This window comes from Phoenix dactylifera, chromosome 5 (assembly GCF_051530095.1).
Source record: "Phoenix dactylifera cultivar Ajwa chromosome 5, Ajwa_hap1_PhDact_Kaust_v1.1, whole genome shotgun sequence".
Lineage (NCBI taxonomy): Eukaryota > Viridiplantae > Streptophyta > Magnoliopsida > Arecales > Arecaceae > Phoenix > Phoenix dactylifera.
Window position 1 is genome coordinate 36,864,253 of NC_143194.1, and position 17,269 is coordinate 36,881,521.

Genomic DNA, 17,269 nt, shown 5'->3' on the forward strand with positions numbered 1-17,269 from the left:
ATGCATAAATCATGAAGATTTCATAAACATGGTTCTAAATGTATAATATAAATAAATTTATAAACATTTATCGTTTTATTGGTTCATAGTGCCAAATATTGTTTACAAACATTTAATGCTATAGTCACTTTGTACCCGTGATAGGATCATCTTCGTAATCGACAAAGTATTATGATTTTGTCAGGATCAAGCGCTACCATTACACCAAAACCCGCAAGTGTTAGTGAAGGCGCAACTTTATTTCCTTAAACTAGCGCAGGGGCCCATAGCGCCACGAGTCGACTCCGACCAAGCCTCGCCCAACTCCGGACTCCGACAGGGCCTCGCCAGTGGGTTCAGGGACCCCCTAGTGGTATAACCCACCCTACTCCTCCAGGGCATCCACGTTGGCAGGCGGCAGGACTGACTCGGCCCTCCAGGCCTCCGCCAACGTTGACTCGACCCCTCAGGCCTCCGCCAACAATCCCCCCCCCAACGTGATGCCTGGGTTTCGAACTCGAGACCTATGGCTCTGATACCAATTGTCAGGATCAAGCGCTACCATTACACCAAAACCCGTAGGTGTTAGTGAAGGCGCAACTTTATTTCCTTAAACTAGCGCAGGGGCCCATAGCGCCACGAGTCGACTCCGACCAAGCCTCGCCCAACTCCGGACTCCGACAGGGCCTCGCCAGTGGGTTCAGGGACCCCCTAGTGGTATAACCCACCCTACTCCTCCAGCGCATCCACGTTGGCAGGCGGCAGGACTGACTCGGCCCTCCAGGCCTCCGCCAACGTTGACTCGACCCCTCAGGCCTCCGCCAACAGATTTGTATTCATTGCTAACTTTATACCCATCGGTAGAGGGCTATTTTCGTTGGACGCTAGCTCAAAGGTATCAATTGACCCTACGTTAGTAAAGCTGTTATAGTTATCTGAAAGTTTTTAAACATATTTCTAAAATTATATTTCTTGGGTTATATTTTCTTTTCTTTCTTTTTTTTTTGCTAAGGGGGTTATATTTTCTTTTCTTTTCTTGTCTTTTTTTTGCTAGGGGGGTTGTATTTTCTTAAAACACATGCTCGTAAACCATACATGAAATAAACACTAAATATCTTTATAGAGTCTGTAGTCCATAAATAAATCTTTAACAGGAAAGCAAACATGAAATCAATCTTTTCATAACAAAAATACAAATTTTATAAATATGGAGTTCATATTTCATAAATCAGCCATTAATATTAACATATTCATGAAACTATTATTTCGCGATAAATCATGAGTTCTATAATATTGTATGCTCGATTCTTAATTTTAAGAAAAAACACAATATCATTCTATTTAAGATAAAACGGCCAATAATTTGAAAAGTAGTAAGGAGTATCGTGTTACTTACCTCTTTCGCTTTGGAACCTTCGAAGTTTAACTATGCGAATCACTCAAACTTATTTAAAAACATTAAAATCCATCATCAATAACTTTGAAATCCAAAAGAATTGAGAATAGGTTAAAATTGGGCAAGATGATCCAATTTAGGATACTGCAGAGTGTAAGGCTTTATATCTAAACTAGGATGGATGAAGAATAAGGTCGGCTAGGTAGCGGAGCTCAACTGCAAGTCGGTCTGAATAGGATGAACTCAACTGATTAATATTAGCTTTGCCTTAGGTGACTCAATAGGGATCGACAGTGATCAGATTCTAAGGGTATCCAGCAAGGTCGACATGCCGTACAACCCCTAGATCGATTTAGGACCCCCTTTTTCCAAAAGTTGACTAGGTGTCCATAGAGGAGGTCAGAATCCTTCACTAGGATCCATGAATCAAATAGAGAGAGAGGGTGTAAAGATTGAAAATAAAAGAGAGATATGGTAGTGGTCGGGATCCTTCACTAGGGAGCACGACAGCACAACCAAAAGTGTGGTCGTGGTCGAGCGGGCAACAACCAGTCACGACTGGCTGAACATGGGCTTTTTGTGGCTCGATCATTTTTGGGTCCCAGCCTGCTTGCCGGTGGCTGGGGCTTCGGCGCAGGCCACAGATCGGTGCAAGGGAGAGACTGAGGGCCTTGGCCATGAACGCCGATGACGATAATGGTCGGAAGAAGAAGAAAAGAAAAGAAAAAAAGAAAACATAGGCGGAATAGAGGAGAAAGCTTACCATTCTTAATGCGACAATGTGCTCTCAGCCAATGATGGTGGTTTGATGGAGGGCAAGATCAGGCAAGGGTGGCAGCACTGCTACCCAACTCTCTGTGAGGCCTCGATGATGGTGGATCGGATAGGAGATAGACGGTGAAACGAATAAATTTTGCCTTGAAATTGACGGCAAAATCAACAACAATTGGTGGTGGCTTGAAGGGAGGGTTGGGGTTCATTATATGGTGCCTCCTCCTCTTCGTGTTCGAGCAAGGCTCTGCCCTGTTTGTAACTCGCAATGGAGCTTTGGGCCATTCCAGGCCGGTCAATGGATAGGGCCTAGTTCGAGTTCACATGAATCACCCTCCATCCAAATTCTAGTGGCCAAGAAGTGATGCAAAGGCAAGTTGAAGCCTGCCTATGGTCTTCTCAACTCAGCCAGGGGATCAGTAGTAGCAATAAAACAAAATCAAACAGCGCATGGTGTCTGACCACAATGGCTTCTAACGAGACAATTAGCTCCGGCTATAAATTAACCTTCAGCCTACCGAACTGCAGAGGATGCCAAGATACAGGAAGAGAGTGGTTAAAGGGGTGGCAAGAGAATGCCGTGGATTCCCAATGAGCTGATTGAGAAGGGTTGTGTTTGTCATGAAGGTTTGAGTTGCTCATTTGCAGCACATCATCAATTTGATGCCGATTTCTTGCCTTCCATATATTGTATAAACCATGTAGCAGAGGAGCAGGGGATGCACTACCTCACTGCTGCCCACATGAGTAACTTGGGCCATTTTTTGAGGAAGGTCAAAGTAAGACCTTCATCCAAAACATTCTTTCTTGATTATTAGCTCCATGATGACTAAGGAGTATGCCATTGGACTTGTTCACATTTAATAGACGTCAACAAATTTTCACATAAAAAGTGCTTCAGGTATGTGCATGCCAAAAAATTATGCTGATTTGGCAACTCTATAACTAGCCAACTGCCTTATTTTGCGACGAATACTTCGAGCTGCACTAATTCTCCTGCTGAGAGAATTGTTTTTATATAAGGAAGTAATTTTGTCCTGCAGCATTACTTCTTTTCATAGGATTTCTTCATCTATCGACAATGGCGATCAAAATCTATATTTTAAAAAATTAATAATTTTTTAAAAATATTAGTATATTTTTTAAAAAACTATTTTATCTTTTTTATATGGATTTCTTGTAAGCAAACATAGGTTTAAAAAAAAAAAATTCAACAATTTTATAGCAGTGTCTTGGCAAGAGAAAGGGCGACAAAGCGATGCACTTTTCTTTTCTTTTTCTTTTAATCCGTTTTGCTTAGAGAAAAAGGGGGAAAATTCCCCTAGATTCTTACCTAGGATACTCTCTGACCATCCTGAAGACAGAAACAAAATGAATAGGCCCCACATCCACACAATTTGTCTCCCGAGCCACAGAAAAACAAAGTCCAAACTATTTTAAAATCCATAGTCGTTCAAGTGGATTGGATCCCAGACCTCCACGGAGGACGGAAGAGGGTGCCGGCCACTTGGCTAAGTCACTCGTCACTGCTACATCTTATTTATAATAGCTATAGAGAAAATTACCACAAGAACAAAGTTGTCTCAGAATCATAATTAGCATTCCGGAAAGTTATCTATAATTTATATATTTTAATTGCACAGAATGTTTTTTTTAGGAGGTTACGTTATGAATTTGAAGTTCCTTATCTTTTCTTTTTTTAAGAATCATTATCTCCGAGCAAATAAAAAATGAGGAGTCATGAAAAATATAAAACTTGTTTAGTGCCAAAGACTTGGAATTGAAAAAAAAAATCTGAAGCTATCAAAAATAAAAAAAAAAATTCATGTAATCGCAAATTTATTCTATCTATTAATATGAGAATAACTACGGAAGAGCAAAAAAAAATGGCATCACTGATTTATTGAAGTCACGAAACATCTAGAAACACAAAATCTATGAATAGTTAAAGTTGAGAATAATCAAGCAATTTTCAATAAATTTGGAGCAAAAAAAAATTTACTATATGCTTTGCCATAAAAGGGTCCCTATCACATCTTACTACAATTTACTAATAGGACTTGCCCATGCCTTCTTTTATCTTATATTTCACCTCAAAGTGGGATCCACCCACCCCTTCCCGCATTTATAAACAGCTGCCAGAACCAAGAACAGAAAAGATATTTTAAAGAGAAATGAATACAAGAGCATCCAAGGAGATAAGATTAGCCTTCTCTCTCATCAGTTCTTTCGTTGGATGCGGTGCACATCTTCCACATTCTCCCACTCGCAGCTTGAAACTGGGGCAGAGCCAACCGGTGGAATTCCCAAAGCCATAGCTTGCTTAGCCTTCTCCAGTCCCTGCATACCCTCCCCAAACCCAATCTGCCCCAAAACCAGCTTTCCCTGGTCAAAAAGTCTCAGAACCCCTTGACCCGGAACGCCAAATAAACAAAGAAAAAAACAAAAGAACCCATCCCTGCTCTCACTTGATTCTTTTCTTGGAGCTTGTGAACCTAAGACTGTGTGACATGGGCGATGGGTCCATCCTAATCTTTCTCTGTGTACTCTCATATATATATATATATATATATACAGGATCTTTATACTGTGTATAGGTCTACAGAGAGGCCTCTAGGTGGGGCCCTCCTGCAATTGACAATGGCAGAGGCAGCGCCCTCGGGGATAAAGATCACAGCCTTTGGTGCCGCTTTTTCGCCTGCGCCCGCACGTGTGCAGACTGACGGACCTTTTGCTGCCCCCCCCCCCCTACCTTTTTTTTTTACGTTAACCGAGGAAGGGCGATTCCTTGATCTTCCTTCTCACCCGGATAGGCATTCCTCCCTTCATCCTTACGGTGGGAAAGTTAATTATGTGGTCCTGCTCGGCCACCCACCTGTGGGCACACAAAGTCGCATGACTCATCAACTTCCTCCATCATGCACTGATGATAACATATAAAACAAAAGAAAAAATTTAAAAAAAAAATAAATCCATACATGCATGCAATGTCTTGATCTTATCTTCCTACTATAATAATAAAGCTGATGTATGATAAAGAATTATATATGGTAGAGAAATTAATCGGTCTTGTGGATTTAATTCAAGGTGTGATGCATGGCGGATTTGGAGATCCGAGATTCAGGGTTATAAGGCTGCCCATGGGTCGATAGGACGCAGGATTCAAAGCCCGCCGTGCACCACAATCCACCAATTGGAACGCTTTGATTCCACCACAAACCCGGACCCTAGGAAGGTGTACCGAGGGCAAAAGTGCGACGGTACACAAGGCCATGTGACCGAGCTGACACGGTGAAGCCCGACCCGACCAGCCGAATTTGTCGCTTATACTGCCCATCCACATATCTAGTACACACGTGTGGGTCAGCGCTGCCCCGTATGGGAGTTGTGTACGTGAGCTTTGACCTAAACAGGTGCGTGGGACACACATGCCATGAACACGTGCAGGAACAACATACATCAGATGCAATACAGTAGTACCATACACAAGGTGGTATACACGAGTGGAGGAGATATTTGTGGCCATCCTTACGTGAAGCCGGTGACCAAATGGTGGAGAAAGATGGAAGCTTCCAGCCTGGCCAGATCAAGCCCGGGACACAGCCTCTGCCCACCTCCAAAAGGAGTAAAGCTACAAGTACTCATGTCCTTGTCCTGTTTGAGTTTCAGAGAGGAGGAGAAGAAGAAGGATTGCACTCGGATAAGCAAGTAGAAGAATATCTAGAGTAGTCCTGCATGAAATTTGTCCTTCCTTTCCCTTACCTTCCACCTCCATGGATTGAACTTGTAGGCCTCCTTGTAAAGGCTCTCGTCGAGGTGGACCGATCTAAAATACGTCAACACGCACCATCCCTCGGGTATGAAATGCCCTTTTATCTCCACATCTTTCACTGCCTTGCGCATGATGCCGCTTATGATGTTCCCCATTCGGAGAGTCTCTGTTATGACCTATTAATTAAGCAGTACAAATATCAGCTCGGATCAGCCTAAAATAAAGATGGCTTTCATGTACTTCTTGCACTCGTAGATGCCAAATACCATACTTACATCCTGAGTGAACGACAGAGACATGTACTCGGTCCACTGCAAGTTTTCCCCGGTCACAGATTTTTGCTTCTTCAAGTTCATGTTCTCTTCCTGAGATAATCACCAGGTTAATTAGTGCTACAATTCTATTCAAAAATTTCTCGCTTTCCAACTACGTACTTGGACTCAGTTTGATCCACTCTTATAATATTCATCATCCGTTTTACCGATTGAACCTGTCGGCGCAATCTACTTATGCAGTGGTATATCACTAAAGAAGGTGCGTATATTTTAATTTCTTATGCAGTGCGTACCACGAGTTCAATCATGAAGTTAAATTATAGAATTCAAACATGACACAGGTTCAACAACTGTTTATTAATTAATAACTATGCTTTTCCCCAGTAGAAGAAGAAGACTACCTTATGATAAGTGACATATAGAATAAAATACCACTTGAAGATGCCCTGAATTGAAAGAAGATAAAAGAAAGGCCGGCAACAGAGGGAATGAGCCAAATTGGCATCTCTAAGTGCATTACTTCCTACCTACTCATATATTCTGGTCTTGTAATCTTCACCTATTAATTAAGTTGGGGTGGTGGGGTCTACCGGAACCCCTGTTGCTGCTAAACGAATCGCTAAGATAAGACTAAGAAGAAATAAAGAGAGCGTGCTGCGGTACGTGTACCTCCAGATGTTGGAGAGCAAGCGGGCATTCGCTGAGGTACTTGATCGCCAGCGTTACAAGAACAGGCACAGAGTCCTCGGCTGGTATCATCAAATCGATCATGTTGTCTGATATGAGATCATCGGTTAATTGATCGCTGGCATCGTTGATCAGAACATCGACGACGTCCCTTTGGGTGCACCCGTTCCTGTTGTTCCTCTTCTCCTGGATGATCTTTTCTATCAGCATCACCATCCTCTTCTTTGCCTGCATGATGACATAATTAATTCAATCGATGTGTGCATAAGCGCCCGTTAATTTTAAGTAGTGTGTATATATATATATACCAGACTTGCCTGTAGTGATTTGTAAAGCCTACTCCCGGGTAGCTTCAGAGGCAAAGACATCAAACCCGCAATAAATTCCCGGAATTGCTGCTTTAAAAAGTTCATCTCCTCGCCTGGTTCCAAGCCGATCAATCCTTTTACTAGAATTTGGAACACAATCTGCGACATGGAAATAATGCCTGTTTGAGTTTGACACGTGTAAAGAGAACTGCATGTGGAACCAGGAAACTAATTAAACCAGCTACCAACCTTATTAACAGATAAAAAAAACTCTGATAATCGAGAGAAGGATATTGGCGTATGATGGATGATTGAATGAAAAGTTTTATCTGGAGACTCTACTCGGAGAAGAAAGATGGAGGAGGAGACCCACAAATTAATGATGATAACAATAGGTAGGCGCAGAAGCAATGCCCAAGTCTAGGCTCATTGAATGCACCCACTTTGTGCCGACCCCTCCGGCCTGGTGCCACACGCGTGCATTCATTCTTAGTGAGGGGAAGAAAAGAGGGAGGAGGAGAGGACTGACCCTTTTGCTTTCATCTTGGATGTGGATAAGCTGGTCATCCTGCCAGTGGTTCATGGCTTCGAGCACGTAGCGCTGCATGTCGCGGGTGATCTGAGCCTTGAGGTGCGGGGATTTGAAGAAGGTGCCAATGAGGCCATGGACCTTCTTTTGGAGGCTCCCATTGATCAAGAGGATGGAGGACTTGCCCATCAATTCGGTGAGGGATTTCGGGTACCACGGCACGAAGGTCTTGGCGTCGCTCTGGAGGACGAACCGGCTGACCTCGGCGTCGGTCGACACGATCGTGGGGCTCCCGAAGATGTGCGATTTGAACACCTTCCCGTACCTGCGAAGATTTCGGCAAAATTGGAGCAGCGCCCGAAGATTTTTCCAATCATGAGATGACCGAAACCGGACGACATGAAATCACAAAACGAGCGAAGATCGAGAAGGCGGGCTGCCTTTTTATGTACACAAGAATTGGCGGTTGGCCCAGGAGGGGCGGGGGGTGGGGAAGATGAATATTGGAATTTGGAAGTGGGGAAGAAGGATAGATAGATAGGAAGCAAACTCACAGGAGCCGGCGCTTGTCCATGAAGCTTTCCGGGCGAGGGGAGTAGGCGCAGGACACGAAATCGAGGGTCTCGCCGACGAGGGGCCACCCGAAAGTCCCTCGAGGGAGCTGGGCTCTTCTCGTCCTCCTCCTCCTCCTCCTCCACCTCAGCTTGTTCCAACTCGTGCAAAGGATAGTTGCTAGCACGATCATAATCGTAGCCACCCAAGTGATCACGAACAAATTGTCCATCTTGCACGGATTTGATCCCTTCTACGCTTGTCCAAGGCGTTTTAGTATGTTATGTTGCTACGGGGATGGTGATGACGACGATGAGGAATGTAGAGACAAGAGAGAGAGAAGATGGAAGGGAGAGGGTGGAAGAGTTAATGTGGAAATTTGGTGTTCGAGAAGCTAAAGTACAAAGGTGCATTTGAATGGGCTTTTGGCAGTCCCCACAATTTAATGGTTGCATAGTCCCCACGTCTATCATTGTATCGTGCCACAGTCCTTGAGAGTCCCTAGCAAACGCAGCTGCTCACCTCGTGCACACATGTGAGGTCCATTCAATGAAAAATCCAACCCACCTCCCATCATCATCGCAAACCGGCCTCTTTTGTCCCTCTCCCTCTCTCCCTCTCTCTCTTTCTCTCTCCCTAACACACACCACATACCAGATAAGCTATCCTCTAATACAACCTTCTTTCACACAACAAAAAGACTTTCCTTAAGGGCACCCCTCCCTTCCCATCTCTCTCTCACACACACATGCACAAACATGCACTATTCATTTTGTTTTTGTTTTTTTTATTGAAATGAATAATTCATACAATTTTACTTCGACTACATTCAAAAAAAAAAAAAAAGTCAAAAAAACAACATATTTCGAGCGCACTAGACAGCTTTCTTTTCCCAACCCCTTGTTGTTTTTCTCTTGCTTTGCTTGGTGATATATGAACGATATAGTACAGCTCTTAATTATTCTCTCATTGGTGGTCCTCTTGTTCTATGATATTACCTAACCAAAAGTATCCATCTCAACAGATATATTGTCCCCACACCACATTGTATAGCCTATTAAGAACGCCGTTCAGATATATTCTCCTAATTGGACACATGCCCCCTCATAAACATGCACACAGAGATGACCATAATGAACCACTTATCACCCATATGTTTTAAGCTAAAACCAACATAAATGGGCAACAGCTGATCTAAATAGACTGAGCTTGGATGGAAACAAAACCTGAGAACCACAATTCCAGCCCCATTCCTTAATTTTTAAGCATATATTGGTGTCCTGTCGCTGGATTTATATTGAAGGGCCTTGTAGCCCATGGCAGTGCAATTAGGTGATACCTCCCAAGCCAGCTGACAGCAAATAAAACATCCATTCCGACCTATTATATAAAAACCAGAGAATGTTGTCGCATATCTGGCTTTCTTTGTCATAGTTGCGTTACTCCATGGTGCCTTGATACGGCCACCCGTAAACCCTCCCGTGTAACCTTTCGCTGTCGAAAAGGGAGTCCCTGACGGGACGGAGAGAAAGACGCAGTACAGGTTAGGTGGCATATCAAAACGTGATGTGACCATATCAATTCCCTCCCCCTCTAATATTTATCACCCACCTTTCTTTCTAATCAATGATCTGACACCAAAAGATGGATGCCCATGCCCTTCCCTTGGGGATTTTTTTTTTTTCCTTTCAGCATGGAAAGCAGCCGGTCGATCGGCAAATCAGAGCGTCAACTGCAGTTTTATCATTAGTTTAAGGAAGCAGGGAGATTTGGCCATAACAGTTTAGCACTAAATGATACACCCATTTGCTCATACTTTAAGCTAGAAATCTTAGTGGGATACCTAATGGCTAGCTGCACGCTCGAGCAGCAAAAGGGAAGCATCTTCTAATATAATTTAGTCCAAATCATTCGTATCCTTAGTTATAGAGAACCGATTTTGGTTGTCCAATCAAATATATTCCTTTGATCGGACAACCAAACCTACATTCGAGAGCAGCTAAATAAATATGTTTGTAAATTATATTTATTTAAAAAATTAATTAAAATTTGTCAATCGAATTGCTCGTGACGAAGATTTACAGGGATAAAAAGAGCGCCTCGCCTAGGCCCGCTTATAGCTGATAAAAACCTGCGATCGACCTAACGACGCCTTTTTCTTACAAAAATCTACCCTACATCTTGGGATATAGAGAATATCCTCAGGGAATTATCAATCATGTGAAGAGAAAGGCAGCATGCATCTGGAGATGGATTGGGTGGCATCGATCTTTAGATCGATATTCTCGTTGGCTAGATCCAGCCTGCCTCTCTTGGCCCAACCATCACTAGTGCGTCATGTTACAGGAACGAGGGTACAGGAAGGGGCCCCGTATGTAGCTAAGTTTTCTCTGGGAGGAGGATGGATATATAGGATGGAAACACGTCCCGGGGTGGGGTTTTGGACATGAACTGTGGAAAAGAACGACATGGAAATAATGGAATGGGTTGTGATCTAGGAGCAGTGCACGTGTAGGCAGAGGGGAAAAGAATCAAGTAGTGAGACAAACGGACAAGGACTCAGGAGTCCATTACTCTCGGTTAGTTGCTATCAAATGTAAGGATTAATAGTGTTTGTGCGTCCCTCCATGGCTACCAGAAGTCCTATGGTAATATTATTAAGCAGGCAGTATCTGCCCTTGTTACTGTTTGTAAATAGGGGGGCAAGAGATGGTGGCATAAATAATGATGTAATGGGGCATGGGATGAACTTGGACAAAGTCCATATATCCCTGCAATAACAACGTGAGGATTCGTGCAGGCGTGTGTTTAGTCCCACATTAGTTATTTGCTGGATAGATCTTAGATACTTATACAGAATTAAGAAATCCAAATAATACATTTTAGTTAGCCATCCTGGATGAGATCCTAAGTTGTTACAAATAGTATCAGAATCAATCTAGCCCATAGCTTATGTGAACTAAAGGATACGGTAGTACGGATTCATTAGAATATTAAGATACGTGAAAATATGTGCAGATATATATTTAATTTTTCATCGATAGTTTTTAGATATTTATATAAAATAAAAAATTTAAATAATATATTCTGACCAGCCAAATGGCATGGGACGAAGTTGGATGGAGTCCATAAATCTGTGCAACAACAAGGTCTTGGGCTTGGGAAGTTGGGGCGGATCGATTTATGGCTTTCATTTAAGTCTCTTTATTAGGGGATCCCCTTGCCTTTGCGATCGATTTCTTGGGACAGCAAATTCCCTGAGCTGTTAGTATCCTAGCATAATGGCTATGATTGCTTAGTCTTTGTCAACCTCAGAGGCATCTATCTCTCTTCAGTGACGCAATGCGTCTTTTCCTTCCTTTTCCCGTACAGTTTCTATCATCTTTAAGATCATCGATGAAGATCTGAAAAGAACTTGACCCAGAGTCTAGGGACTAGGGAGCATAGCTTTTGGACCTGGGCTTGTCTTGAGGCTGCAAAGCAGGTCCCAAACCCACTATATGTAATGGATTCTCTTTTTTTTTTCTATTTCTTTTTTGATGAAAACTGAATGCGGTGAATTCATATCCACTTCAGTTCGACATTGGACTGGAGAGGGCGGTTTGATCAATCATGGCCATCCATGCATGATACAATGGTCATGCCCCACAAGATACATGAGCAGCGCAGCATGCAACATGTGGATCTCATACGTGCCACTTCGCCCCCAAATAAGAGAGGGTCTCTGCTAAAGTTATTCTAAGTAAACTCGACGGTAAGAATAATTCAACCGATAATGTTTCCATTCCATATTGTATCTAAAGAAGACCGTTCCGGTAAGTACAAAAGATTGGCTTCATGATCGCTGGCATTATTGTCCATTCAAGAACACTGGAGAGCCTTGTCGCTCTCTCTTTGTGTGTATATGTTTATGAGATGAATATGCTCCTTCTAAGAGGAGATGTTATGTACTTTTCTTAACTTCAAAATTAATAATAAGACATTCGAGTCGAAGACCAAATGGTTGATCATGATTGATGCTACTAAACATATCTAGAAATCAAAAATCGTACAATTGGTAGTCTTTAACTTATATATTATATATTTAAATTGAGAAATTGCCTTGTTAATCATATTCTACATAAGTTAAAAAAGGTACCGTAGTTGAAAATCAATAGATTTTTATGTTTTGATCATAGCAAAACTTGGCCTGATATTATTTTAAGAGTTTATTTTTTATACATATGTTAAAGACCACTAAAATATATGATTTTTAACTTTTAGATATTTTGATAATATAAATTATGATCAATAAATATGCTTTTTAATTTGGATGATCCGTTATTGATTTTGGAGACTAGAGAAATAGATGTTCTCTTCTTTTGAAAAAAGAAGCAAAGTATATATATAACGGAACTAGTTCTCCCGAATCCTGCCCTCTGTCATTTCCTTCCTTCTTTCTTTTCTCAGCCAAATATTAATCAGCTGAGTTATATTTCATGTAAGCTTATGGTCGAACACCCATGCTCGATGTTTTAAAAAATGTTTTATGGGCATTTTCGTGGTTCGTAATATCCCTTCTTGTTCCTTGATGCACATTTAGACTACTGATATGATAATGCTATAGGAACCAAGGCTAATTGCATTCTAGAGTAGTTCTACGTTCAACTCTTGAGACAAGTTTCCCAAGTGTTTTGACACCTATATATAGTAGTAATTCCATCTTTTCTATGAATTTATATATATCCCCCATCCCTCAACCAAAAAGAGAAAAGGAAAAAAAAAAGAAAAAAGGAATGATATTCTAGACAATACGTTTTAAAGCTTCAATAAGGGATGGCAGTTAATGTGTGTATACAACGTAGGACAGCTTTGAACACATCAAGGTCTTCTAAGGGGACCAATCAACTGTTGATATGCTGTCCTTGACATCCAGACTAGATTCTCCGTTCGGTCATGAACGATGCGTATAATAATGCTCGATTGTCAAAGGTTGCGACGACAAAAAAAAAAAAAAAAGGACCAGTCTTCTTTGGAGTTCTTGAATTAAGGAAGGAAATATATATCATCTTCATGGGCCAATGCAGACAAGCAAAAAAGCTTAGCAAGCTTGTTAGCCTCTCATTTTAGGCCTTATATAGGATCAAGGTGCTGGCTACGTGCACAAGGGTGATCCAGAACTAGTCTAAGCTAGATGCCATTCGGTCATAGACTTCATATTTAATTTGAAGTACGTAGCTCGGGCTAGCTTTCAAGAACTTTTTGTAGCTACTCTCTGTGTGTGACAGCGAAATGGCTCTCATCCTTGCTATTTGTGGTTTTGAGACCTCCACATGTTCACCTGACCATCTAAATAATCGAACATTATCTTCCTTGCTATGCTAAGAGCCGGCTATTTGCATGTAAGATATGAGATAAATTGGAAGTATACGGCAAAAAGTTGATTGGCTGGATAAACCTTGATTAAATTCTATGCTGGATTTCCGAACGCCTCGTGTCATTCCTACTACCATGCACTTGGTATCTGCTTCCAGAGCCTACGCTTGAGCTCGATCGCCGTTCCATTGGCTGGAAAAGAGAGAAATGTTATCGAGAACTTACTGATAGGGACACGAGACATCTACAGCTACTTGGGCCTCCCTCTGATGGTGTTCGCTTTTGGTTCATTCGCTATCTTCCTTGGAGTTACCTTCTTGGACAAACTACATATTTGTACATCATGCTAAGCCAATCAAAGCTTTCTTGGTATTATATTGATCATGAGAAATTTATGGCTACGATGGCCCTTACATCATCACTTTGCATCTGCCGTAAATTTGGAAAACTATCTGAAATTAATTTTTACTAATCTTGTAGAGTATGCCACAAGATCCATAGATAGGTTATCAATTCCCCATTTCCAAGTTTATGCGATTCTAGCAATTAGTTAGTTATTCGCATGTCAGAAGAAGTGGTAAAGAAGCAATTGCAGGTATTCGGCTCGAACTCGAGGTTTCTTCATTTTGGAAATATATTACCTTGGTTTGAAATTGTAATTGTGTCAACGGATCATCAATGCAAAGTGAGGCTTATCACTGTGCATGCTGGAGATTGATATAATAAAGGCGTACAAATGACCCTTAGGTGATTGTTATACAAAGTTATGAGGCTTCAAAAATTTAAGGGTGAGCAACACCTAAAATATGAACAAAAGTCGATTTGCCCCTTCTATGACCAACATAAGTTTTAGGGCTGGCGAGGGAGCGTGTAATAATAAAGATATGGCTAACAACTAATTACTTGTAGCTAAGGCTACAATTCTATTTGAGAAATATGAAGATATAAAAATTTAGCACCACGACTCCCATACCCGATATTTAACATATATTTACACCATCTCTAGACAAAACCAGATTAGAACACCGACGAATTTCATCCTAGTGTATAACTAGGTTAGTATCAATCAGGTACTTGAAACACCTCGACGAATTGTTTCATCAATTTTCCCCTGATAAGGACGTGTTAGGCTTGGAGAAACAATTTTCCAGTTAATTACACGTCATGGCTGAAAATAAAATCGAGATATTGGTTCACTAAATTTCGTTAGTCCAAGATTTATATAATTAACCATCCAGAGTATTAGACCAGATCATGGCACCCAAATTTTGGATGCCAGTGGCCCAGTGCTCTTACCAGAAGGTACAGAGAGTGCAGTCTAGCCTGGAGCATTCAAACATCTAAAATTTACCAACAATGAGCTTGGTTTTGTCACAATAAAAAGTTTTAGGCTTGATTAAAGTTTCATGACAGCAATGGATTGCAGTATAATGTTGATATAGTGATTATATTATAGTTAAACCCATCATTTGATTCTGGGCATATGTTGACGAGCTCTCATACAGATACTAACTTCTGTCGTCAGTGGGCCTGAGCTTTGTTGGTTATATAGAATAGTACCTAATGTACATCATTCCGTGCCTTATTTAATAGTATAAATTAAGAATGGTACGCTAGAACTATGAAATGATATACCTGGGCTTCCAGTGCCTCAAACGCCTTCATCATTAGCTACTATAGAAAGCCATAATGTTTAGGATATTTTTTTTCCTTTTCCGAAAAAAAAAAGTACAAGCAAATTACATTCAACACAATTCAACTCCATAAAATTTTAATCCTAAACTAATTGGGATCAGCTACATGAATCTTTCCTCCATTCTGCTTCGTTTAAGTATACACTCTCTGAAAGATATTAAGATATGTATCAAAAATAAATTATAATAAGTCAAAGTAATACTAACGATAATGAATCAAGTAGAGAAGCCTGATATGATATAAAATTGAAGAAGTAAACATCAAATGCTACCTCAATGCTTCACGGACCCCCTCCTCCGATCCCCTCTCGCAGCAAATATATATATACATATTATATATATATATATATATATATATATATATATATATATATATATATATATATATATATATATATATATATATATATATATATATTAGCCATCAAGCTTGGTGGAAAATTTTGCTTTTCATAAACTTACAGTCTTTGCGGCATCCTATTCTTATTCCACAAGCACGTACACGCTGATCCCACTAGAGCAAGAAAAATTACTTGATGGGAAAAGAAGAAAACAAAAAGAAGATAAGCCAATGATCAACTGCAAATGATGCCCCAAGATAGAGCCATCAGCAGGAGCGCTGCATCCCTCTCATCCTGTGGGAAGACTCGGTGGACCGCCGAACTATTACCTAAACTTATCAGAACATCATCAAAACATAGATTCTTTTGAGTAGCAGTGGCGGTGGTGGCGATCTTGCACCGTTTCTTGAATGGTAAGGTGCGATCAACATCTGAGTTCTTCTCTTTTCTCATCTTACTGGGTGCTTCTCTAGGGATTATTCCTCCACTTGCAGCTGCTGTATCCATGGCTCGTCGCGCCTTCCTTTGCCTTATTCCACAGGCATTACAAAGAGACTGCACCATGCGGTACAGCAAGAAACTGGATGTTATGTCAAAAGAAAGAAAGAAAAAAAAAACAGAAAAAGAATTGGAGATAAAGATAGCTAGATTGACCAATGGGAGGAGAGGGAGGTGGATACCTTAGGACCGCGAGGACCACTCCTCCACAAAGGGGTCTTTGTGGTGTTGCAGTCCGAGCACACTCTGATGATACCACTCGGAGAATAGCTGCTGCTGCTGCTGCTGCTGCTTGTGCTTCTGTCTTGGTTAGCCCGAACTTGATCTTGAAGTGCTTGCATGTTTCTTCTTGGTTTGCTGACATGATCGGAATTCATCATCTTCCTCATAAACCGCATCTTGGAAGACATCCAGTTACTGGGGCCATGCAGATCTTCCTGACTAACGCATCGATCATGAGAAAATTCCTCGTTGGTATTGTTGTTATTGTTGCAGTCGGTTGGAAATGTGACCTGGCGATCGCTTGATTTACTGATGAACAGATGCTCCTTGGGCTGTCAATGGAAAAGGAGATGGAAAAATTATAGACTAATCAAAAGTCATTGCACTTTTCACTAGTTTATCAGATAGACTAGATCACACATGAATTATATTGAATAGACCATATCACATGAATTTTAATATTGGATACGGAAATTCCTAATTACCTCTTGCTGCAGAAGGTGATGATCTCCATTGTTTCCTCCTCGTTCTTGTGAAGTGTTCAAGAGAATGGGACATGAGCATGAAGAAGGGGCACTTGCTAGAGTGAACGGAGTAAGGTGGCTCTGATCTTGATCTCCCTCTGCCAGAGGGATAGGAGAAAATTGGTTCATAAAGAATAGAGACATGGTGAGAGAGAGAGAGAGAGAGAGAGAGAGAGAGCAAGGCTATAGATATGGGTAGGGAATGGATGAGGGGACTAGAGGAAGGTGTTAAAAGGCTAACTATTGAGTAACTAGTATCTAGGATTAATAAGCCAGGGTGGGATGGGGTCTAGATTCCTTTTATAAGGAAAAGAAAGGAAGTGAAAGCACAAAAAGAGAAAGAGAAGGGCCTTAGAAGGCGTTCAC

At 41.3% G+C, this 17,269-nt stretch overlaps 2 protein-coding genes across 3 annotated transcripts; both read right to left on the minus strand.

Annotated features, from left to right (window-relative positions):
* Positions 1 to 4,022: 4,022 nt before the first annotated feature.
* LOC103718648 (cytochrome P450 90D2-like) lies at positions 4,023 to 8,695 on the minus strand. 2 transcript variants are annotated; one of them, XM_008807565.6, is made up of 8 exons: positions 8,272 to 8,695; positions 7,718 to 8,042; positions 7,198 to 7,347; positions 6,863 to 7,108; positions 6,194 to 6,283; positions 5,909 to 6,094; positions 5,679 to 5,800; positions 4,023 to 5,021 (listed from the first exon to the last, which is right to left on the minus strand). In XM_008807565.6, exons 1-8 carry the CDS (start codon positions 8,499 to 8,501, stop codon positions 4,913 to 4,915), a joined length of 1,458 nt encoding a protein of 485 aa, XP_008805787.4. In that variant the 5' UTR covers positions 8,502 to 8,695; the 3' UTR covers positions 4,023 to 4,912. The 2 variants fall into 2 exon arrangements, with proteins under 2 accessions (XP_008805787.4, XP_088578819.2); XM_088722693.2 differs by having other exon boundaries at positions 4,904 to 5,021; positions 5,632 to 5,800.
* A 6,820-nt stretch (positions 8,696 to 15,515) lies between these two features.
* LOC103700319 (protein CYTOKININ-RESPONSIVE GATA TRANSCRIPTION FACTOR 1-like) lies at positions 15,516 to 17,269 on the minus strand. The gene is made up of 3 exons (XM_008782269.5): positions 16,865 to 17,269; positions 16,340 to 16,711; positions 15,516 to 16,214 (listed from the first exon to the last, which is right to left on the minus strand). Exons 1-3 carry the CDS (start codon positions 17,045 to 17,047, stop codon positions 15,894 to 15,896), a joined length of 876 nt encoding a protein of 291 aa, XP_008780491.5. The 5' UTR covers positions 17,048 to 17,269; the 3' UTR covers positions 15,516 to 15,893.